The sequence below is a fragment of the Miniopterus schreibersii genome (genome assembly GCF_964146895.1).
Source record: "Miniopterus schreibersii genome assembly, chromosome: X".
In the NCBI taxonomy this organism is placed as follows: domain Eukaryota; kingdom Metazoa; phylum Chordata; class Mammalia; order Chiroptera; family Miniopteridae; genus Miniopterus; species Miniopterus schreibersii.
In genome coordinates this window covers 6,905,836-6,931,649 of record NC_138104.1, presented here as the reverse complement: position 1 = coordinate 6,931,649, position 25,814 = coordinate 6,905,836, and the positions used below count along the sequence as shown (strand labels likewise).

General features: G+C 38.9%; 1 protein-coding gene across 4 annotated transcripts in view; it reads left to right on the top strand.

Moving 5' to 3' along the window:
* Positions 1 to 9,634: 9,634 nt before the first annotated feature.
* The window catches only part of LOC308551292 (integrator complex subunit 6-like), a 52,018-nt gene continuing 35,838 nt past the window's right edge, over positions 9,635 to 25,814 (top strand). Inside the window, exons 1-2 of one of the 4 annotated variants that reach the window (XM_081125757.1) lie at positions 9,635 to 10,130; positions 10,267 to 10,344. In XM_081125757.1, the coding sequence (XP_080981883.1) occupies positions 10,020 to 10,130; positions 10,267 to 10,344 (189 nt within the window). In that variant the 5' untranslated portion in view covers positions 9,635 to 10,019. The remainder of the gene's footprint in view (positions 10,131 to 10,266; positions 10,345 to 25,814) is intronic. The other 3 variants (XM_081125756.1, XM_081125755.1, XM_081125758.1) reach the window with 3 other exon arrangements.

Below are 25,814 nucleotides of genomic sequence, written 5' to 3'. Positions count from 1 at the left end.
CTTTCTTGAATATTTTCACATCTAAATTCATGAGCGAATATTAGTCTATAGTTTTTGTTTTTGTAATGTCTTTGTCTTGTTTTGATATTAGAGTAAAACTGGCCTAATAAAATGAGTTAAAAAATGTTCCCCTCGTTTATTTTCTGGAAAATATGGTAGATTATTATTGTTAATTGTTCATTAAATGTTTGGTAAAATTCTTTAGTGAAATCATTTGGGCCAAGAAATGTCTTTTTTGGGAGATTTAAAGTTGAAATTTCAATTTCCCTCATTGTTATAGTGCTATTCAAGTGATTCATTTCATATTAGGTGAGTTTTGGTAGTTTGTGCTTTTCAAGGAATTGGTCCATTTTATCTAGGTTCTCAAATTTATGTGTGTAGAGTTGTTTGTAATATTATCTTATTATCCTTTTAATGGCTTCAGTCCTGATATTAGTCATTTTTCATCTCTCTTTTTACAGTCTGGTTAGAGGTTCATTGATTTTATATACTTTTTCAAGGAACTGGCTTCTTGTTTCAATAATTTTCTGTAATTTTTTTTCTACTTTCAATTTCATTGATTTCTTCTCTTTATTATTGCCATTCTTCTCCTTGCTTTGGGTTTATTTTGCTCTTTTTTTCTGGGTTCTTAAAGTGAAAACTTAGATTATTGATTTGATACTTTTATCCAAAGCAAGCAAAAACACTATTTCGAAAGATATATCACCACTATGTACACTGCAGCATTATTTACGATACTTTTCTTCTTTTCTAGTGTAAGCATTTAGTGCCATAAATTTCCCCTTTAACACTGCTTTAGCTGGGTCTCAAAAATCATGGTATGCTGTATTTTCATTTTCATTCAGTTCAATGTATTTTTAATTTCCCTTGAGACTTCTTTGATCTATGGATTATTTGGAAGTGTGCTCTGTAGTTTTCAAGTGTTTAGAAAATTTCCTATTATCTTTCTCTTATTATTTTCTAGTTTGATCCCATTGTGATCAGAGAACAATCTCTGTACGATTTCAATTCTTTTAAATTAGTTGAGGCTTACTTTCTGGCCCAAGGTATGCTCTACCTTGGGGTTATGTTCCATGCTTGAAAAGAATATGCATTCTGCTGTCATTGGATGGAGTATTTTACAAATGTTGATCAGATCCTTCGGTGATGATGTGCTTTGCTGATTTTCTGCCTGGTTGTACTATCAATTGTTGAGAAAGGAGTGTTAATATTTCAACTATAAATGTGGATCAATTTTTTCTTTCAGTTCTATCAGATTTTGCTTTACAAATTTCTCAGCTCTGCCATTTGGTGCATACACATTTAAGATTCTTAGCAAATTATCTCTTTTATCATTATGTAATGATTCTCTGACCCTGAAACTTTTCTGTTTTATTGTTTCTGTCTTACTGTAGATTGTTCAAACATTTTTTAGAATTCTATTTTGAGTTATAAATAACTTACCTTTTGTGACAACATGGATGGACCCAGAGAGTATTATGCTAAGTGAAATAAGCCAGTTGGAGAAAGACAAATACCATATGATTTCACTCATATGTGGAATCTAATGAACAAAACAAACTAACAAGCAAAATAAAAACAGACTCATAGATACAGACTGATAGCTGGATAGCTGTCAGAGGGGAAGGGGTTGAGGGGCTAGGTAAAGAAGTTAAAGGAATTAAACAAAACAAACAAACAAACAAAAAACACCCCATAGACACAAACAACAGTATGGTGATTACCAGAGGGAAAGGGAGTGGGGGGGGGGTAGAAGAGGGTAAAGGGGGAATAAATGGTGAGGGAATAAATGGTGAGGGGGAATAAATGGTAAGATTTAACTTGGGGTGATGAATACACAATGAAACCTATATAATTTTATTAACCAATGTCACCCAAATAAATTCAATTTTTAAAGGTTTTATTTTAGTGTATCTCTTCATACGGCTTTTAAGTAGCTGCTTTAGGTGTTACATTAGGTATTCATGCATAGCTTATCATAGTTTACTAGTATCATCACTTTACCAGTTCAGATGAGTGTAGAAACTTTATCCCCCTTTATGTCCTTTTTGCACTCCCCTATTTATCATATAACTGTCTTAAATAAATGACAACCAGGTCAATTATGGTTTTTGTGTCAACCATCAAACAATTTAGAAAACACAAAAAGAGATTAAAAGTTTTTTATACTTGCCTATATTTTTGTTCATTCTCTTATTGTTCCTTCCTGACAATCTGATATTGATACTCCTTTTATTTTTTCCTGCCTATTTATAGAAGTTCCTGTAACTATTCTTTTCTGCTGGCATCACATTCTCTTAGTTTAACTTCATTATTTTTTATTTTTCAATTACATTTGACATACAATATTATATTAGTTTCAGGTGTACAATCCTGGTATAACTTACTAAGTGATCATCCTAATATATCTCATGCCCACCTGACACCATACATAGTTATTAGAATATTATTGACTATAGTTTCACATGTGTCTGTTATATGAATTTGTATAAAAGGAAATGTTTATTGCTCTATTTTTAACTTCAAAGCTCCTTTTCTATGTCCTGTCCATTCTGCTCACAGGTCATTCATTGGATTTTTTAGTTTTATTTTTAATTTTTCAATTCTAAAATTTCAATTTGCTTCTTATTTATATCTTTCATTTCTTTTTATGGGGCTTTTTATTTGTTTCAAATGTGTCCATAATTGCTCCTTGAAACATTTTTATGCCTTCTTTAAAATCTCTGCCTGCTAATTCTAACATTTCTGTCATCTTGATGTTAGTATCCACTTATTGTCTTTTCCATTGTTAGAGATCTTCCTGGCTCTTTGTATACCAAGTGATTTTTTAATTGAAACCTGGACATTTTGTATTATGTTGCAAGACTCTGGCTCTTATTTAAACCTTCTTTTTTAGCTGTTTTTTGCTGACACTGATCTGGCAGGGGATGACACTGCCTCCTTACTGACAGGTGGAGGTAGAAGTCCAGGTTCTCTCCACTTGGGCTCCATCAACACCTGGGGTGGCTAATTACTATTATGAAGGGATGGTAGTTCTGGCCCCTCATATGGTCTCCAGTGATATCTGCTTGCCTGGGAGAGGTTTCAGTGCCTTATTACTGCTCCTCCATGGCCTTCATTGATGTTGGGGAAGTGTGGGTGATGTTGGGTGACCTATTTTCCACTGGGCAATGGTAAAGTCATAACTCTTCACTAGGCCTCCCCTGACTCCACCCTAGCATAGGGAGTTCAGGACACCTTATTACAGCCTGCTGAGGTTGGAAGTTTAGGTTCCACACTAGGACTTCACTGGCATGGTTGGGTTGGGGAACAACATTTTCTGTGGGATTTGACTGGAGTAGAGTAGTTATTGTCTAAAAGGTTTCTGTCTTGGTTATAATAAGATTCATGTTTGGGGTAGTTCCTGAAAAATCTGTTATTTTAACAGTACATGGGGTGATTCTGATGTTCAAGCAATTTTGGGAAACATAGTCTTACGTGATGGGGGCACTGAAAGTTTTTTTCTCTTTAAATTGAAAATTATGTTATTTTTTAAAAATGTCTCACTGTTTTAGTAGCTTATTAGAATAGAGCTAATCAGAATTTTAATTTACCATAGATGTTTGCCAAAGAACAATTAAGTGTTCTTATATTTGAGCTATGTTTAACAAAGAGAAATGGCCTATGTATTTTTAATCCATATGATTAGACATATGATTTCATAAATCTAATTATGTCTCTTTAGTCAGTTTGCACAGCTAACAGATGTGAATTGATGTCAACTGTAGGTTTCTAACTGCTTTTTCATTGTTTCCCCCATCTTGTTCTTTTGTTTCTTTCATCCATGTGTAGCACATTTCTAACATTTACATCATTTATGCAATGTTTTCCAAAATGGAAGACGTCTTTCTTACTGACAGTATTTAAACATTTTTTAATTATAAAGAAAAAAATTAAAGTTGTCCATGAACTTACCTACTTCCTAGAAAAAGCCTCTCTTAATGCTTTGGTGTATATAATTCCAGACACTACATTTGTACAAAAATGGAATCACACTATGCCTTCTCTCTTTTTCACTTAATATGGGGAACATCTTTTCATGTCAGTACTTTAAAGATCTACCATATACATCTTTTTAAAAATATATATATCTTTTTTTATTGATTTCAGAGAGAGGAAAAGAGAGAGAGAGAGACAGTTGAAACATCAATGATGAGAGTCGTCATTGATTGGCTGCCTCTTGCATGCCCCCTGCTGGGGATTGAGCCCGGGCATGTGCCCTGACTGGGAATTGAACCTCAACATCCTGGATCCTAGGTCGATGCTCAACCGCTGAGCCACGCCCAGCCAGGCTACCATATACATCTTAATGACTGCATGGTATGTATGCATATACTATAATTTACTTAATCACTTCCCCTTTGAGACACTTCATTTGTAATCCATTTTGTTGTTAATGTGTTTTTTTCCCCCTTTGGAATAAAGATTTAAATGTTAGAAAATAAAACCATAAATGTACTAGGAGAAATATAAACATTTTTATAATGATAGATTAGGGAGAGCTTCTTAAACCCTGACAAGAAACCCAGAAACCATAAAGGATATTTTGATCAAACTTGACAGCAGTAGAAAAGTTAAAACGTTTTTAAAAAGTTTTTTTTTTCTTCAATATTTCAATTGCAGTTGACATTTAATATTCTATTAGTTTCAGGTGTACAGCATAGTGGTGAGACAGTTGTATAACTTACAAAATGATTCCCCTGATATTTCTAGTACTCACCTGGCACCATGCATAGTTATTACAATATTATTGACTATATTTCCTATGCAGTACTTTACATCTCTGTGACTACTCTGTAACTACCAATCTGTACTTCTTAATCCCTTCACCTTTTCACCCAGTACCCTAACCCCCCTCCCACCTGGCAACCATCCGTATGTTCTCTGTATCTATGAGTCTGTTTGTGGGGTTTTGTTGTTGGTTTATTTTGTTTTTTAGATTCCACATATAAGTGAAATCATATGGCATTTGTCTTGCTCTGCCTGACTTACTTCACTTAGAATAATACCCTCTAGGTCCACCCATTTTGTTGTTGCAAATGGTAACATTTCATTCAGAAATACAGAACTTTCCTTTTTCCTAATGGGTCTATTTCAATGTCTCTCACCATCTCACCCACCTCACCATTTCCTGTCTAGAGCACTCTTCTTCTTCCCCCACATCATTCTTCTCTCCCACCAGTCCTCCTTCACCAGGATACTTCCTACATTTCCTGTGAATGATGGCTTCAAAGTCATACCCTTCAGGAAATCCCTGCACGTCCCCTGACCTCTCCACCCCTTAGAATGCATGTTCCTTCTCAGTGCTCCCACAATACCATGTATTTCCTCTTCCACAGCACTTATATCACATTGCATCTACTCTTGGTTATTTTCCCTATTAGAATGTAATCTACAAGAGCATGGACTATTCTTGCTTTTATTTAACACTTATATAGAATTTACTCTGTGGTAAACAGTTCTATAAATTCTACAAATATTAATTAAATATTAATTCACTTAATCTTCATGGGGAATCTTCAATTCTGTGAGGAACCATTGTTATTGCCATTATACAGATGATGGAGCTAAGGCAGAGAGAGGTTAAGTAACTTGACCAAGGCCACATAGCTAGTAAATGGCAGAGCTGGGATGTGAACCCCAAAATCCAAGCTCTTAACTACTACAATACACTATTCTCCTTGTTCACCAGTGTATTCTCATTGCCTGTCACACAGAAGGTCCACTCAAGAAATTTTTGAATAAAAGAAAGAATGACTAAATGAACAAAGATAGTGGAAATATCAAAGTCCTTGGTGGGAGCAGCGGGAAGAAAAAAATGTAGCCACATACTGACACAGAGATTAAGGCTAGGAGTCAGAGAAGTTGAAAGCAAATAGTCCAAGGGGTAAGGAAGACACCAGGAGAAGTGGCAGGTGATGAAAGGCAAGGTAGCAGAGGCAGAGGCAGCTCAAAAGGGCAAGTGACAAATAGCTCTGCAGTCAACAAAGGAAAAAATAGAACCAACCATTTGATTTGGCCAGGAGCTGGCCCCTGGGGACCTCAGAGCAGTTTCCAAAGAGTGCTGGGGAGAGAAACCAGACTGCATGGGCTTGAGGAGGGTGTGGGTTAGATTTTACTCCCCTCCGAGCCATAAAAGGAGGAATTTGGGAAGGGGTATTAGTTAGGTTAAGCAAGGTCTTTTTTGCCAAGATGTGGTGATTAGGGTCTGCTTCATGGCAAGAGGTAACAAAACTGCAGAGAATAACTCAAGTCAAACCAAAACAAAGAGTCTGCTGTACAGTGGAGGGACCACACCGCAGCCAACTCCATAAAATGTAAACATGGGTAAAGTATGCTAATGTCTGTGATGAAGGTCTGGACAACAGTGCTTGGTAGGAATTTTTTCCTGAGAAATGTCTGGTAACCCTAGACGTGAACTGGAAAGCTCTGGTATGGGAGAGTTTGCTGACTTGATTTAGAGGCTACTAGTGAAAGGAAAGCAGATAAAGAGTAGAGACATGAAGAGGAAAGAGAAAACTATTTTCAAGAGTTCAAAAAGCATGAGAAAGCCAGAAAGAAGACAAGATGGGTCATGTAACTGCAATGAAAAAAGAATTTTGTTAACTGGCCAGAGGCCTGGTAGTGAAAACGGGCCTGATATTTGGGATCAGTTGGAAAGAGGTTTTGGCTGAGGGAGCCAAACAGTGAGCAGTTGCCCAAAGGAGGGTCATTTCAGAAGGGCAAGTGCAGAGGTTCTGGAGGCTGTTATCAGCTCGAGGGCTTGGCCTGAAGGGGCCTACTGGGACCCAAATCCAAGAGACCTTGCATCCACTGAGAAAGGGAGCTGCACCTACAGCCCTCTTGGGTATGGAATAGCAGGCAGGGCCAACACACAGGGCTGGGCAGCCTGAGAAAAGGAGCTCTTGGGAAGAGAATGAAAGAATGGCAGCCACAGCATATTCAATGATTTCTTCCAAAAACATTTATTGAGCATGTACTTCACACCAGGTATTGGTTAGAGGCTCTGCCTGCTCTCCAGGAGTTTACATTCCAGTGAGAGAAAGCCAAAACATAGCTTACCCTATAACACAAAGACGCTGAAGCTCAGTGACGGAGGGCTTGGTGGTTTTAGTGTTGATATGTGCCAAAGGGCTGTGGTGGTTTTAGTGTTGATATGTGCCAAAGAAACCCAATGAAAAAGTCTGCACACGCTCGAGATAATGCAGGGTCTACTTTCCTTCAGGAAGTAAAGAAGAGAGGCTTCATGCTAAAGTCTTGGGGTTTGGTTTAATTTGAATAAACTCATAAATCTACCAGATGGTTACTTTTTGTATATTGTCGCATTTTCTGTTTTATAATGAGACAAGTATTTTTCAGAGTCTATATTTACATCATTTCAATTCCATTTGAGGGCATATCAAAAAGGATCAATAGCATGCCCTGTTAGAAAAAAAATAAACACTTTAAAAAACATTCACCTGCCTGGGGAACACATCCTAAGGCCCTATGGGTGCTGCATGCCCTCACCCTCAGAGCACTGTGTGGCTAAAATCATTTGTGCTTCCCTAATACAGGTGAATCCATTTTAAAACTGTTTCAAGAGTATTCACCTTGCCCTAGCTGGCTTGGCTCAGTGGTTAGCGCATCAGCCTGCAGACTGAAGGGTCCAGGGTTCAATTCCAAGGGCACACATCTCAGTTGCAGGCTCAATTGAGGGCTCATTTGAGAAGCAATCAATTCATGTCTCTCTCTCACATCTGTGTGTGTTTTTCTCTCTCTCTCCCTTCCACTCTCTGAAAAGCAATGGGGAAAATATCCTTGGGTGAGGATTTAAAAAATAATAAATAAATAAATAAATAAATAAATAAATAAATAAAAGATAATTTTTTAAAGAAGAGTATTTGCCTTGGAATGATTTTTAAAAAATACTTTGTATCTAATTTTTAACATAACCTCTTCTCTGATTATAAAAAGAAGGCATACTCATTGTAGAAAAGTTGGGGGGAAAGAAGGTTTTTTAATGTAATCTTAAAATGCCATTTGTGACCTAGGGAATATATATGGTGTCCCCCATAAAAGTATACACACTTAACAGCTGATAGTTCAATTGATGTTTCTTTCTTGTATAACTGAGCAGAGAATTCAGCTACACTATGCCCAGAACTCAGACTCACAGCAACTGTAAGGTAATAATTGTATATGTTGCTTTGAGCTGCATAGTTCATTGGTAAAGTTTTCTATTTACACAGAAATAGAAAGCTGACACATCAGCCCCCACTAGTCCTGCACTTTTTAGCACCACAACCCATGTAGGCATTGCCCTTCTCCAATATTTGTATCAGAATGGAAATAGGGGCTTGTAGTGTCTATTTCCCCATTAATTCCCACCAGGTGAATCCCACTAGACTTGCCTGAAATGCAGCATGTGTATTACTATCTCTGGCTGAACTTTTGTTTACAGCATTCCTTCCAACCCAGAATCCCTCTTTTCCCCCTTTGTGCCTCCTCCCTTTCATCCATGAAACCTTCTGAACTTCTAAACTACTGGACCATTGCTTTCATTGCATTTTGTGTTTGCATCACTTGTTTGTCCCTGATTCATATACTGCCATGTGGTCTCTTCAGAAATCTTATTTTTCTGAAAATATTATTGAATGTGTTCTCATATCTATAATATATTATACAAAGAATGTATAAAAGATTACATAAAGGTATATCAATAAAATGATAAACTCATTGAAACTTAGGATTACACATTGTGCATAGTATCCTGCTAGGAATATGCACTTCTGCATTTAAAAATCATGTTATATAAAGTAGTCAGCCAAGTGTGATTGGCCTCTTATTGAGCCTTTTTTGGAGCCAGACCTGAGAACATCCCTCATCCTTTTACTGAAAAATGCCATCTACTATAATCATTTCAGGGATTAAATGAGGCTAACGTAGGTGCCTGACAGTTTGTAGGTGCTCAATAAATGTGAATTGAATCAGAATCTTGGCTGGCAAATCTCTCATGTGCAAAGTTGGCGGATTTATCACAAGCAGGCCAATACTTCCAAGAGCTCAGTGAAACTGAAGAAGCTTGTGCACACAAAAGGCCAGTTTAGGTAACTGTGTTTAAGTTTTAGTTTCCTTTCAAAGTAGATATATGTGGAATGCAAGGCCAGGAACTGACTAATAAATACTGATCAAAAGTGGGGAGGGAGCTAAAGGAATGTGAGTAGGTCTTGCCAGGAATGAAGTTTGATGCTTCTGAAATGTTTTGGGCTTAGCCACTAGCAGGATTGATCTATTGCAGTTAGCAAAGCGTTTTTTGAGCAGCCAGTCTAAGCATCTGGTTCTGTATTTCTGTACAACTGTTGCTCCAATTCACTCTTCCTTTTGAATGAGTCATCATCTTTGGAGAGCAAGAGAAAAATCCATGCAACCCCCAAAATATCCTAACACCTCCGGAGGCCTTTAAAGGAGGGTCTTTAATATTTCCCCTACCCCGCCTAGGTTCAAACTTCAACTCCCAGGGTTCGCCCAAATCCCTCCCCTTGCTGTCATCTAATGAATATGCAAACACAACATAATTGGCAGCCAATGGTGTGGGTTCTGGTCACATGGTGCCGGTGGTAGGTGAGCGAACAGAAGTTGTGTGTCGGTGAACAGAGACAGCTCTCAGTCTGGGGCGAGCGCTTGAGTGAGCTTGAGCGGATGCTAGGGCTGTAGTCTCTGCGGCAGGGGCGGCGGCAGTAGTGGTGGCAGAAGAGAGGAAGGGGGAGGGCCCCGAGGGCTACACACGCTCACACTTTCAAGTTCCCCTGGAGGGAAAGGAGGTGGGGCTGCAGAAAGAGGAGGCCAGGAGCAGTTCCATCCGTCCAGTCCTGTCTCCCTCTCCCCTCTGGCTCCCTTTGCCCTGGCTCTGCGAGAGTTGAGGGTTCGGGTGGCAGTAAGCAGCAGTGAGGCCAAGAGGGCCAGGAGAGCGGGGAGTGGAGCCAGGGGTGAGGGGGAAGATGCCCATCCTGCTGTTCCTCATAGACACGTCCGCCTCTATGAACCAGCGCACTGACCTGGGCACCTCCTATTTGGACATTGCCAAAGGCGCTGTGGAGTTATTTTTGAAGGTAAAGGGAGGGGAGGGCAGAGACAGGGAGAGCTCCCGTGGGGGTGGGGGTGGATTTAGGTGCTTCTGTAACGTTTGTGTCGTCCCCTCCTCCCTCCTTCCCCTCGCGGCCCCCTCCGTCATCCCTCGTCCCGCAGCTGCGCGCCCGGGACCCAGCCAGCCGCGGAGACAGGTACATGCTGGTCACCTACGATGAGCCCCCGTACTGCATCAAGGTAAAGGGGCTATCAGGGAAGTGGGGCGGCCAGGGATCGGGAACCCTTGGGCTGGGGCGGCTTCGCCTTGCCCGTGCCTGAGTGGTCCTGCGTCGCCTGGAGAGGCGTGCGGGGCGGGGTGGGGCGCGCTGGGCTGGCGGCGCGGTGCTGGCGGTGGCTTCACAGTCGCTGTGGCGCCGGGGGTCAGAGGAGGGGCAGCCCTGAGGAGAAACCATAGGAGATCCTGGCCGGTGGCGGCAGCGACCTCAGTGGCCTCGGAAGATGGCGGACATTTTGCTTTTGTATGAGCCAGAGAGGGAGACTGTGGGCGCTGCTGAGATGGATAGGAGGGAGAGGAGGGAGGGGAAGAGACCCGCCCCTTCGGGGTGCACCCCGCGCGGCTGTGGCCAAGGGGAAGGGCGAGCCTGCGACTCCGCCCCAGGTGCTCCAGCCCCAGGGCCGACTCCTCCTCTGGCCCCTCCTTCCTCCCCCTCCCCTGCTCCCCCTGCTCCCCACTGTTTCTCCCCGCCCCCCCTTCCTCCTGCTCCCTCCTCTCTCTTCCTGCTGAGAGCATGGCAGCGCCTGCCACCGGCCTTCAAAGATTAGACTACTGCTTTAGGACTTCTGTGGTCTTCAACCCACCGCTGCCCGAAGAAAATGTGTCCGCTGAGCCAGCCTCTCTACCCCCAGACCAGAGAAACTCTTCTCGTTTCTTCTTCGGAATTGGCCCGGCTGTCAGTTACCTTAGCTACTGTTAGTGATTCATTTGAGACCTGCCAAGCTGCAACGAGGTGGGAAGGGGGATACCCAGTCCGAACCGACAGGAGGCAGAGCCTTTTAGGGACCTGGCCTACCTATTTACATCATAAGTTTGGTTTGTGTTAGCCTCTTAGGGATTTCTCCAGTGAAAAAGGAAGGAAGGAAGGAGAGGACTCAAGTGCAGTTACAATAGTAAAATAGTATGATTTGACCCAAAGGATTCTGACCGACAGGAGAAAAGTGTGGAGGACTTCACCTCCATGGGGTAATTTATTCTACTAATAGAGAGGATATAAAGAACCGCTTTGCCTGCAGTGACCCGATGAAATACAACTCAGACTATTAAATCAACCTGCAGAAGAGTCCTTTTGCATATTGAACCTTAAAAAACATATTACCCTAATCCTTGAAATCTTTTGCTAGAAGCCCTCATTTTCTTAGAATTATCTCAGTAGTGCTGAGGAGGGGCCATCTGGATGTGTTGTTATTCATTTCAGCCAAGTAAGGTATTTAAAAGAATGCAAACTACCAAATTGAATAGTTAACTGGTCAAGGAGAGTGCTTCTTCAGAAATAAAACCAAAGAAGGTGGGGTGATAGAAAAAAGAAAGAGAGGCTTTAACTTTGTAACTCTGTTTTCATGATCAGTTTGATTAGTAGGTTTCCTTTAAAAATCTCTGGTTTCCATACTTTGTTTTCAGTTTTTGATTTGTCTATTTAGAAAAATGGAGCAAGTAGACATCTTTCATAATGCCCTGATCTTTAAAAAAATGTCTGTTTCCCAAAAGGGTGTGACCATTTCTTCCACTTAGAAGAGCAGATATTTGTACATCTTAAGTTTAAAGTTCTACACCCCTTGAGTACTGATACAGATAAGAACCCACCATTTATACTGTAGCCATTTAAAGTCCTTTAATTTGAAGTAGTAAAAAGGATAAGCTGCAAAAACAGTGTGCCTTTTCTTTAAAGGAACCACTCACTTATTTAGCACTTTTCTGAATGCCAAGACTCATAATTTAAAATTGGATTTTGAACAAATATAAACAAACTCATACATACAGACATCAGAAAAAAAGTTTTTAATAAAAATGGATTTTGACCTATAAAACTTTCATGGCAATATTTACAGAATCTTTGGAAAGGAAAAAGAAAGTCTCACAGCCCCCTACCCCCCCCTTAATCATTCTCATATCTTTTTACCCAGCATTGTAATCACTGTACATATTACTTTGTGTTCTGCTTTTTCCACCTATAATGTCCCATGAATTTTTCTAGGCTGCCACATAGTCCTCATACTTAAAATTTTTAGTGGCTGTGTAATTTATCCATGGTATTTTAGAGGCTCAAGATAGTTCTATGAACAGAGGGGAAAAGTTGGATATTGTTTTTAGTGGAAATTTCATCTGTTAGCTCTTTTAATCCTGCCATTTTATATACTACATTTTTTCCTAAAGTAAAAACAAAACAAACAAAAAACATTCTTTCCATTTGAGTTTGATCTTTTTTCCTTATGTAGACCAGGTATGGGAAGATACTTTATGTAATACCTTTAATTACTAATCATAAGTTCTTTTCTTATTTACTCTTTATGCTTTTCCAAGGTCAGGTTTTTCCTTTTAATCTTACATGATAATTATATGTTCTAGGAAATGGTTAATGATCTTAACTATGTTCTTGTCATGTTGTTATATATACCTGAATTACTAATGATATGCCCTAGGTTGGGAGCATTTTCTTTTTCTTAGTCTCTTCCAGCCATTCCCTACTGCTTACCCCCAACCCTCCCCTCAGCATGTGGTAACTATTTGTTCTTTTGCTGTTAGGTTCTAGCCATTTTGGAAGGTCTGAAATTTTAGAACAGCTGGTGAATTTTCCTTAAAACTTAGTCTTTCATTTGCTCATATATGGGAGCCATAAATGTCTGTTTTCTGTCGCACTGATGATTAAATAGTTTTCTTTGATTGTCAGCAGACATCTTAGTTCCCCAGATCCTTTCAGCAAAGTGATGTTAGGGTTTAACTTGCAGCTTATTTTTATGCAGAATAAAGTGAAATGTATTTTTCAATTCTCTACAGCTGGAGGGCAATTGTTTTGATCTCTTCTCAAAATAACTGCTTATTTCTCTGGTCTCTGTTATATTCAACTTGAAACACTGCAAAACGAAAGTTTTTTTCCTGCTAGACGATTCATTCTATTGGTGTTGCAACAGGCATAAGTTGTGCATTTGGTTGGGAGGTTTTTTTCCCTAATAGGCATGGAATCATTCCCAGTATATCCACTTACAGGCTCTGACAATAAATCTTGTTGTGAAAAGTTTCTGTGACTGGAACTTTTCACTAATGTATACTGTTGAGTATGTGAATATAGTATTTCACCTAGGACTTAGTGACTTCTTACTGCACACCCCTTAGGTCATGGATATGTGCTCTTTTAAAATTAGTCATACCTGTTACTTGCAGTCAGCTTTGGATAGATGGAATTAAGTTTGAATCAAGGGCCATATAAAAATCATATGAAATTCAAGCATTTGTGCTATATCTGTTTCAAGTGTTCCTTTGCAGACAAGTTTTATATACATAGTGTCATAAGTGTTAATACTACATTTATACAACGGTATCTTTAGTGTATACTAGGATGGAACTCTAATATTTTAAAATGTCCATGTATCCTTATAAGACAAAAACATGATTTTTAAAAGTGGGGTGTTTTTGTTTTTTTGTATAATAGTTCTTAATAGTTTTGTCTGTGTTCTGCCATTTTCTTGTATGTTTTGTTTTGCTATGAATCAAAATTTCCTCTTATTCAGTGAATAGCAGAGTAAGCTTGTCACTACTACTAAATCTGGGTAAATTAAGGGCATCAAGGAGAAAGTGAGCCATCGCCCCAATAAGTTCAATAAAAAATAAAAAAATTCAAAATAGTTTTATGTTTGAAGTTATTTTCTTAAAATGAATTTTTTATTGAAGGAAATACTTTTTAAACATCAAAGCAAGTCACTTTTCTAGCTATAGCAAAACACATGTACAGATAGAGAACAGAAGGATTTTTTTAAAATAAGAAGAGTTGTTTCAATGAAACATCCTAAATCTGTAATTTAAAATCACAGAGCATTTGAAAAAGTGAAATTTTCCCTTGAGTATTGCTTTTTCACGTCCTATAGTTAGCTTTGCTTACTGGTATCTGCATGCCTCTGTCAACATGTATCAGTAAAAGGTAATATTTTGGCTTACAGATTTAGGAAGTAAACTTATGCTTTTTTATGACCTGTGTTCCAAACATTTATTGGTATTTTAACTAAGGCATAACCTTTTCATATGTCCATGAGTATATTTTACAGGTCTAATTTGGAAAAGGAATGACTTTTAGGGGAGTCTTTAATTGTGGTTGGAAGCTAAGGAAGTGCTTTTGGGTGAAACGATAGCAACATCGCCTGTGAGAGAGCAGGCTGAGAGAATGGAAGGGGCATTTAATACTCAAAATGCCACAAAAGCAGTGCATTGACTTCTATGAATTGTTTCTTTCCTGATCTCCCTTCCTTTTCACCTTCCTCATGGGCCATTTGAAGCATATGATGATAGTTATTTTGAAATAATAAAAGGGGACAGAAACCATCAACAAAATTAAAAGGCAATCTACTGAATGGGAGAAAATGTTTACAAATCATATATCTGATAAGCGATTAATATCCAAAATATCCAAAGAACTCATACAACTCAATCAGTAGCAAAAAACAATAACAATCTGATAAAAAAAAAAAAATGGGCCAAGGATCTGAATAGACATTTTTAAAAGAAGCATACAGATGCCCAACAGGTACATGAAAAGATGCTCAACATCACTAATCATCAGAGGAGTACAAATCAAAACCACAGTGAGATATCACCTCATACCTATTAGAATGACTATTATCAAAAAAACAAGAGATGTATTGGCAAGGATGTGGAGAAAAGGCACCCTTGTGCACTGTTGGTGGGGATGTAAATTGGTTCAGCCTCTAAGGAAGAAAATATGGAGGTTCCTCAGAAAATTAAAAATAGAACTACAATACAACCCAGCAATTCCACTTCTGGGTACTTATCTGAAGAAAATGAAAACACTAACTTGAAAGCTACATGTATTCCCTTCTTCAGTGCAGCATTAATTACAATAGCCAAGACACGGCATCAATCTAAGTGTCCACTGATGGATAAATGAATAAAGAAAATATGATTATGCTAAAGTTCCTACATTTTTATGCCACTAAATTGATCATTCTTAAAATACAATAAAGTAAAATAGAAAGTCATTCCCCTACAAAAAATCGTTTAGTAGCTTTCCATTACATTTCAGAATAAAATCCAAACTCCTTAACCTGGCTTCCACGGCCTTCATGATCTTTTATCATACTTTTCCAACAATGTCTCCCCACTTTCTTCTCTTCTCCTGTACCTCAGGAGCGAGCCACAACGAGAAATTAGGCCATCTTCTCCAAATTCATTCTGCTTCTTGCTTCTGTGCCACTGCATATGTTATTCCCTCTGCCTGTGACACACTGGTTGGCCTGATGTGCCTCAACTCTTCATTCTACATTTTCAAAAGGCATCCTGCTCCTCTGCCCTACCCTTACTCCAAACAGTGTAAGAACTCCCATTGTGATTCCTTAACACTTTGTCCAGACCTTAACTATAGCAGTTAGCATGTTATATGGTGATAGTGTTCATGTTGGCCTCCCTAATATGAGCTCTTTAAGGGCACACATTTGAACTCCTCTATATTTGACCCCAAGTACTTAAGGGAGTGTCTGGATTTTAGTAAGTACTCAATAAATATGGGGTGGGGGGAGATTTCAGGTAATATGTAAGTGTGAAAGGTACCCAGTTCCCCCTTCCATTTTCACTACTCTTCTCCAGAGGGTGATCACCATTAACAGTTTGATATGTTTAATATTTATTACAGCTAGCATTTTCACTTAGGTTGAGGTTTACAATGTAGTAGAATCGTATTTTTACAACAGCAATGTATATGTGTCCCCTTTTGTTTATTGAACTATAACTTATATACAGTAAAATACATCAATCTTAACTACCTGGTGCATTTTTACATCTTTGTACATTCATGTAACCACCACCCTAGGCCAAGGTACAGAGCATTTCCATCAATCCGTAAAATGTGTTTTGCTTCTTTGGGCAATCCCTTTCTCCACTACTGATAACTGTTGGCCTGACTTTTATCAGCAGTGTAGAGTTATGATTAAAATGGTGTTTTTTGGAAGATAAGTCTGACAGTGGCTGTACAGCATTCTAAGTATTTATTTACCGTATGTTCATTGAGCACCCTCTCTGGACCAGGCTTTATTATGGGGCCTAAAGTGGCACCAAGAAAGACCTTGCCCAAGGAGAGATCAGAATAGTAAAATTGTCCTATTTATCAAGAGTGTTGAGAATAGTCATTAGAGATATGTGACAAGATGTGAATCAAGGTGGGGGAGATGTCAAGAACAGTGGACTATGAACCAACAGATTGGAGGTGGGGGAGGGAGGACGGGCAAGACCCAGTGAGAATTCAGTTTATCTAGTCAAGATTGTAACTAGTTGAGACTGGACAACAAAAGAGCTTTGAAACCTACAAGCTATAGTTTGTACACCTCTCCCAGGATAAAGGGCTATGATGGACTTGAAGAGAAATAGGGCAAGGCTTGCTGTCTGTGTACTTGTTTGGTTATTACATAGAAGCATATGTTGAGGTGCGCTGGGGAGAGGGAAGAATGAAAGATGGGGGAGATCCAAAAGATGTAGTTGAAATTGCCTAGTTTTGCATTAGTGTTGGACACGTGAGAGATTTTGGCCTTGAGTTTGGGATTAGGGTGTGTGTGGAAGTGGGGGTTAGCAGGGCAAGGCCACACGCAAGGAAAGGGCAAATATTGTACTTTTCAGTTGGCCTTTGCTTCAGGAAGATAATTAGAACTGTTCACGAGACAGAGTTCTTCATTTCAGAGTGGCCAAACATCTCAGCTGTTCCACATCTCAGGGAGCAATGTGCTTTCCAGAGAAAGGCATGTTTGAAGGACCCTTTGTATGGGCAGGAGGGGGAATAGGGATGAAGAGAACCCATTAGTTTAAGTCCTTAAATGAAAAACTGTTAAACAAGGCTTCCAGTTCCCATTCACCGATAGTTTATTTTATTTTATTATTTTATTTTATTTATTTTTTAATCCTCACCCAAGGCTATTTTTTCCATTGCTTTTCAGAGAAAGTGGAAGGGGAATAGAGAGAGAGAAACATTGATTGGTTGCCTCTCCCATGCACCCTAACCAGGGCCAGGGATCGAGCCTGCAACTGAGGTACATGCCCTTGACTGGACTCTAACCTAGGACCCTTCAGTCCGAGGGCCGACGCTCTAACTACTGAGCCAAACTGACCGGTGCGTTCACTGACAGTTTAAATGAGAGATCCAGGCAAGTCCCTGTGTGTGCATATTGGAAGCTTGGAACACACTTTCACCTGGATACAATGTTCTACATGGTGATTAGGTTCCCAGACCTTCCTTCCCAGGAAAACTTTTTTACCCTTAATGTCACTTAGCCATAGAACTATTGTGTTTGTTATTGTTTCTACTGGGAAATGGATTTGGGTTTCCAAGGTGATTTAATAACACATCCTTCCCCCTTCCTCAAAACTCTGGTGGACTAGTGGTCCCAGTGAGGGGTGGGGACATTATAAGGGTTCAATCAAAGAGGGTGAAGGGCTGAGGTGGCAGTGAGGGTAGGCATGGCTCTTCAAATATAGCAGTCATTCATATTTTAGATTGGCTGTATTTGCATGTTCGGTACAGCATCCACTAGCCATGAGTGGTTATTGAGTATTTAAAAGGCAGCTGGTCTGAATCAAGATATGCTGTAAGTGTAAATTAAACACTTGAGTTTGAAAACAATACACAAATATATAAAATATATTTTTAACAATTTCTATATGTTGATCACAAGTTTAAATAATTTTTTAAATATTGGGTTAAATCAAATATATTATTAATTTCACCTGTTTGCTTCTATTTTTTAATGTGGCTACTTGAAAATATAAAATTACATTTGTGCTTGCACTATAGTTCTATTAGACAGATGTATTGGTCTATATTCTTTCTTAAGATATTTATGATGTTCATATCCTAGAAATTGCTTCTGAAGGAGGACCCTTTCTCTTGAAGTTCAGTTTAAAATGAATAGTGCCATACTGGACTCATTTGTGCATAAAAGGTTATCATACAGTTAAGAGTTGATGGATTGATAACCCTTGGCCCTGAGGCAAAAATATGAAAGCATCCCATTCTTGATTGTATTGAATGCCAGTTTGGTTGCATAGACTTTTGGATGTAGTTGGTGATCCAACTGGTTGGGTTAGAATTTTTTTCCTGTGCTAAGTACAGTAGAAGATATATGTGAACTCCTAATATAACTATAGTAATTCAGAATAATGTTTGTAATATATGCTCACCAGTTGCATTAAATGTTTCATGATTTTAGTGTTATTAGAAATATGTAGTATATCCCTTCATAGATTTACATAGCTACTTGGCTCAAGCATTTCCAGGAACAGTATTCATCAAGAAAGTAGACTAACGGATAAATTATCCAGCTTGGCATAATGTAAAACCTATAAAACAAAGGGGAATTTGTATCACTGCTCTTATTGAAGATTTCATTGATGTTCCCTAGCAGAGCCCTTGTATTATATCATGGGAAGTCATCAGTAGCATTAAAACCAAATTCACACCACAGGAAGTCTGCCATGATTATTACTTTCTCTAAACTCAATCCTCATAATGGGGATTACAGAAGTGACTGTGTTATTTTTTGTTATTGTAATGGCTCCCATTTAAGGAATAATACTGGTGTTTAATTCTGAGGTTGGGCGAAAGTAGAGATTTGCTGATGAATAACATACATAGGAGGTGCAACCATTTTATGCCCTAGTTTTGGGTCCTCCTAAAACCATCTTATAGTCAAGGGTGTTATCTGGTGTTTACCAATATGATTTCACTTATATCTGCTTTCTTGTAATAATGAACAATAATGTAATAGCATTCTAATGATAGTAGCTAACATTTATCGAATAATGCTTATGCACAGGGCAGTGTGCCAAAGAATATAAAGTGCTTATTTCATTTATCTTCCCTACAGGCCTAAGTTGTAAGTACTATTATTATCTTCATTTAACAGATAAGGAAACTGGGGCCCAGATTGGTTAAATAACACAGCTGAAGAGTAACCTAGGTCTGACTCTATTCCAGTCTTAAGTAATGAGCCACTTCATTTTTCCTATCAGTCATGGTATAACATTCCTTTCAATAACTTCTCACTGGTATTTTCTCATTATCACAGATGCCCTGGAGACATGTTTTTAGACAGAATTGTCGTGCTGTTGTTTATAGTTGCTTTTGATATGAGTGCTCAGTATTATAGGAAGCATTCAATGAATGAAAATTATTACTGCCAATGTTACCACTTTTAGTATTTCTCTATTCCTAGGTGAATATCATGGTGCATTTGTTTGTGAAACATTTTGGCCTTTGATGTCCCACAATTATGCCCCTATTCAGGGACAGATGTGGGATTTTTGAGACTCTAAGCTGATTGGAGCTTGAGATAATATGTATATTTTGGGGGTAAAGTTTGAGGACTATGGCTTAAGATGAATAGGCCCTATAGGAAGGGTGGTAGTAGGCTTGAAAAAGCAACACATTGGCTATCACAGTGGCCTGCAGAAACTGATTTGCCATCTTCCCTTTATCAATCTCTTGATAAATATTTTTCTTGTAGGGAAAAGGAGGATATTCAATGTACTCCACAGTAACCATTTAGTTTCTCCTAATCCACAATCTGTGGGGGAAACAGAAGTGGTTATGTATCAGCCTGTGCCTCACCTAATGGTGCAGTCTTCATTTCATCCAGATCTCCCATTTTCCTCAAGCCACACCCCTGCCATGGCCAGATAGCTTTTTTTCTTCCTGCTTAGTTAGGTTGGTAAGGGGTGGGTTTCAGAGAAGGAATGGAGATGCTGCCAAATCAGCCATTAGGGCCTTAACCAGAAAAAGTTATATGTGAGACTTTTGTGTTGATGTGCCAGATGTTGTAGGAAAAGTAGAGTTCTGGATCTCAAACCATATTCACCTGATTAGATTATTCATTTGTGGCAGTTGCTCTTTCATTACTTATATCCTGCCCTGAAGTTTGAGTAGTTCAGTAAACTTAGTACCAAGAGCCAGACTCTGGACTTGAATGCTATTGGACAAAAGACTTGAAACATTTATATGTGTGCAAGTAAGGAATAGTACTAGTGGAAAAAGTAAATATGATTTATTAAGGTCTTTGGATTTATCATATAGCTACTTGGGCCAATTTACTAATGTTTATTCTCTTTGCCCTTCACTACATTTGAAACTGTTAATACTTCTTCCTTCCTTCCAGAAACTTATCACCTCTTCTATTCTGTTTCTCCACCCCTCTCTCTATGATAAACCTTTCCCTGTCTTCCTAAATCTTTCCCTTGTTGAACCCATTCTACCTCATCATGGTTTCAAATAGTCCTCCTACACTGATGCCTCTCCACCTTCAGCATCTCTAACTAATTACAAAACATCTCCACCTGCCTATCTATCCTGCCATCAGTTCATACATAGTTAACACATCAAGACCTCCTATGACTCTAAAGCCTATCCCCTCACCCATATTCCCCATCTTTTAGTCATCCAGGATTGAAAGCTAGGCATTATTTAGCATGGTTCCTGTCCTTGCTCTTCTTCTAAGGCCTGTCATTCCTTTGAAATATCTCTTACATATGTTCCTTCAACTCAATTTTTGCTTCTATCACTTGAGTCTGGGTCCTGACCTTTCATGCTTCAACCACTATAACAACCTTCTATGTGCTCTCCCAAGTACCTCCCAAATTCATACTCTTTACTCACACCAACTGTTAACTTTCTAAAAAAGCTGGTTCCATCAAATCACTCTCCCCTCCCAACCCTTCGAAGACTCCCTATGCCTAAGGAGTGCCATTCTGAGCTCTCTGGGATCTGCTCCATATGTTTATATAAACTTATTTCCCATCATTTTCCCACAGGAGCCCTGTGCTTCAGCCAGACTTGTGTCTCCTACCCCGAGTTTGTCTCCTCATTCCTGATGCCAGCCCTTAGAACATCAGTTAACTAGAGGAAGAGGAAATACAAAGCCAGGACAGCTGGAGGCCTGGGGGAGGAGAACAAGCAAACTGGAAGCATTCCATTAAGGGTGTGACTTGAGAGGGAGGTGCTATTTTAATGATGAGGAGTTGCTGAAGGAAGTGGGAGGGAGCTGGTTATGACCTTAGTGGTTGATTAGCCTGAACTAGACCAAGACATTTTGATTTAGATTGGCCTGAAGTTGCCTGGAGGCACTGCTGTTTAATCAGAAGCCCAAACCAACCTCTCTTTGCATTGTCTCTATAGAAGAAAACCCACATAACTAGACAGTAGAAATAGGATTCTAGGGAAAATATCTAGGCTTTAATATAGCCATGGCATTGGAAAGTTGGGAGTCCCTCTTGTTTTGCTTTTGTTTTTTGTTTTCTTGTAGGAGTTCCTCTTGTTTTATTTCTTGTAGGAGAATACTGAAGATATGTGGAGCAAAGCTCTCCACTTTTCTTTTTTCTTATATTTTATTATGTGTTTACCACCCCAAGTCAAGTCTCCTTCCATCACCATTTATCCATTTTTCTTAAAAGCATACGCATGTGTATAGACATTGTAAACTCCATTTCATGGTGATGCTTCTGAGCTGTATGTTAGAAGTCTACTTAAGTCTAGGTACTGTTATTCAAATTAGATTTTTAAAAAGTGGTCATACTACAGTCTATCTGTAGTATGGATCACACCATCCACTACCATGTAAATCTGGCAAGTTCTGTCCTTTATCAGCCCCTTAAAGAGTGCTGGGTTGGAAGGCCGAGAACCAGGGTTTTTAGCCACAACCTGCTACTGATTAGATAGATACATGGCCCAAGGCAAGTCACTTAACTTTTTTTTAGATATCAGTTTTCCTATCTGTAAAATGAAGGGATTAGACTAGATTATTAACACTGTTCCTTCAGGAAAAGTACTAGAGAGAACTGTATAACTGAAAGGCAGGAAGTGGAATAATTGAGGCATGAAATTCAGGGTGATTTCAAAATTGCTTAAAATTTTAGAAAACAGTTCCTATACATGCTTTATGTGCTATATCTCACACTGGTTAAATCAGTAAATGTCACTCCACCTTATTAATGTTGTTTATTTTTGCTGATAATTGTTTAATATTCAGGACAGAGTCCTAGCAATGGTTAACTCTGATGGGTGGAACTGAGAGTTTGGTGAAGAGATACACTAACCTTGTATTTCTTTCTTTTTTAAAAAAAATCTTCACCCCCCCCCCCCCCAAAAAAAATCTTCACCCAAGGATATTTTTTCCATTGATTTTTGTTGTTGTTAGAGAGTGGAAGGAAGGGAGGGAGGAAGGGGGAGGGGAGAGAGAGAAACATTGATTTGAGAGAGAGACGTCTATTGGTTGCCTCCTGCACATGCCCGGACCAGGGCCCAGATGAAACCCGCAACCCAGGTACTTGCCCTTGATTGGGAATTGAACCTGTGACCCTTCAGTGCTCAGGCTGACGCTCTAACCACTGAGCACACCGGCCAGAGCAACTAACCTCATATTTCTGTTGGGATTTTTAACAATGAATGTGTGTTACTTTTATGATGTAAAAAAAAAACAGCTCATAAAATTTTTTGAGAGAATTATTTTTAAAAATTAGGAGGAAAGAAGTGCTATATCATCTTTAGAAAATGATGAATGGCCTTTCTGCTATCCCCTCTGTTCAGCTCTTTCTGCTGTGTTTGAGTGGTTTAGCCTCACTCCTCCTATCCTTGTGTATTTTTCCAAGATCACCTTAAAAAATTTTCATTTTGTGTATGTGTGTCTCCTATCAGAGCCCAAAATCTAAATAATTGAACATATGATCTACACAATAGCATTTTTTTTTCTCATAACAGATATTGATCAGTAGCTACCATTGAAATGGTCTGAGAGTGAGAGAGGAAACAACATTTTTATCTGCTCAAGTTTGGCAAATTCTTTGCAACTCTAAGGTATTTTTCCTTCAGTAGCAGTACGATTCCAGAACAAAGGAGAAGAGTTTCTAAAATTCAGTTTCTGCATGTTAGCATCCTCTGGTAAAGACCAAATTTCTTTTGATCCTGTCATGCTTTCAAGTGAGCTCAGAGAGGTGCGTTACTTCATAATTTTATCCTAATTCCCTGTGGTAAGAATGGAAAACTCATAAATGCATTTTGCAGATATTTTAGACTAATCCTTATGATTGTTTATCCAGTACAAAATCAGACTAGGTATTTTAAAGAGACAGGTAACACAAAATGGTGAACTCTGTGTCAGTAGAATCAAATTGTGAATTATTTCTTTGTCCTGTTTATTTTTTAAAATTTATTTTTCAATTATAGTTGACATACAATTAAGAAAGAAGACGGTTCCATTCTTTCAATGACACAGCATATTCCTGATGTGCACTTCACAATTTTAAACTTGTTTTTTAAAAATATATCTTTATTGATTTCAGAGAGAGAAAGGGAGAGGGAGAGAGAGAGATAGAAACATCAATGATGAGAGAGTCATTGATCTGCTGCAGCCCCAACCGGGGCATGTGCCCTGACCGGGAATCAAACCCTGATCGCCTGGATCCTAGGCCGATGCTCAACCACTGAGCCACGCCCGGCTGGGCACACTTTACAATTTTAAAAACCTCCTTATAGGTGTGCTAGCCGTAAACACAATTTAAAAAGACATTTGAACATTTCAAAGTGATTCAGCTCTCACAGTGTTTCATTTACCTAAGGAGGCAAGTAAACCTTGCCTTATATCTATCAGAATTGGGGTCCATTTTAATTGTGAGAAGGAAATTATTGAAGTTGGAAAGTTTTAACTCACACAAATATTCCATATAAAGCCAAGGGGAAAGACCAAGGGGAAAGTAATTTGTCTCCTTGGGAGATAAGAGTTGATTGGAAAAGCAGGGCTTCTTATTTTTCATCTCATTCTGTTTCACAAAAGAACAGTTTGTGATGACAAAGATGATAGAATGTTAAGTTAGAGAAGAAAGTAAGTTGGTTGAGAAATGCTGTTGAGATTGATTTATTCAAATTGTCTGCGTTGTTGCAGAACATGTTTCCCCCAACCTTGTAGAGAGCAGATGGAAAAAGAAAAATAGTTTATCTTTCAACAAGAGAAGTAATGGCCCTACTAAATTTAGACTCTTTGGCTTTAACTGGAGACATCTGGGAAAAAACTCAAATCCGTTAATCATCTAGTTTATAACCACCTAGAAGAAGAGCCCAAGGTCCAGGATGGCCCCCTATATAGGATAACAAAGGGCAAATATTATCAGGCTGATTTAATTTCCTTTGATAAGAAGTCTCGTCAAAGAGAGGGAAGCAACATGTATTGTCTACAGATTCCAGCAAGGCTTTTTATTCGGGGCTTGCTAACAAGCTAGGAAGACTTGGACAGAACTGAAACTACTGTCCAAATAGACTCTTGGGTGTGTGTGCTCCAAATGGGTTGGTGCAGTGGCTCAGCACCAAGTCAGAGGGACACAGTAAGTGGTGCCTGGCTTGTGACCATCTATAATATAGAAGGCTTATTTTTCTCTTTGAAAAGGTTCACTGCCATTCTCTTTTAATAGCTGTCATCCTAGATAATTTTAATTATTCGATTAATTTTTGATTTATAAATATCTGATTTACTTCTCTTGTGGACAGTTAGAGGCAGCTGCCCTAAATGTGTTTTTCAATGACCTTGGATGGGGAAATTAATAGCATGTTCATTAAATCTGCACATTATACCAAGTCTGACCAGATCATATGTTGTTTTGAAAAAGGATTACAAGTGACCTTTAGAGATAGTGCAGTGGTTTTCAGAACACCACTGGCTCTAATACCACTCCCACATCCCCTTAAAGGACAGTTAATCTGCCTTTATCTCTTTTACTTGTTTTATACTTCCTGGCAACTTTTTGATGGAGGAAAAAGTTCTTCTATTTTAAAATATAAAAATAAATAGAAATAAATGAATCAGGAATGGTCCATCCAAAATGGGATGAAGTTCAGGAAGACAAGTATTAGGATGTTGAGGTTTGAGAGGCTAACCAAACAACAATCCCACCTTTCCCTCCTCCATTGAAACCAATGGAGAAATAAGACACAGGAGCTAGCTGGAGTTCTAAATAACAGCTTCATTCCTGTTAAAAGCCAGGGTGGAGGATATACCCTAGATGTGTGTTCACAAAAAGCTCCCAAATAGTTGACATATTTACAGACCTCCCCTATAGGTCTTTTAGAGGGGCAAAGCCTGCCCCTTCAGCATCATATGTCAGAGAACATACCAGAAAATTAGAAAAACCTTCAACAACAGGCTTAGAGGGAGCATGCCGGTTTCCTGTTCCCAAAGCCACCCCTCAGATAAGAAGATGGAAATAAGTGTGAAAAGGGTCAGAAACAGCCCCAATGAGGAGTAAATGACTTACTCTAGACTACTTGCTTTGCTAGGTAGTTATAGCGTGGAATAGACTAGGGTTTTCCAAGTCTTAATCCACTGTTCCCACACCCAATTTGTCTGCATTTAGACATCAGGAAAAGTAGGCTTAAATTAAACGAATTTGGAAATATCGTTAAACTTACAAA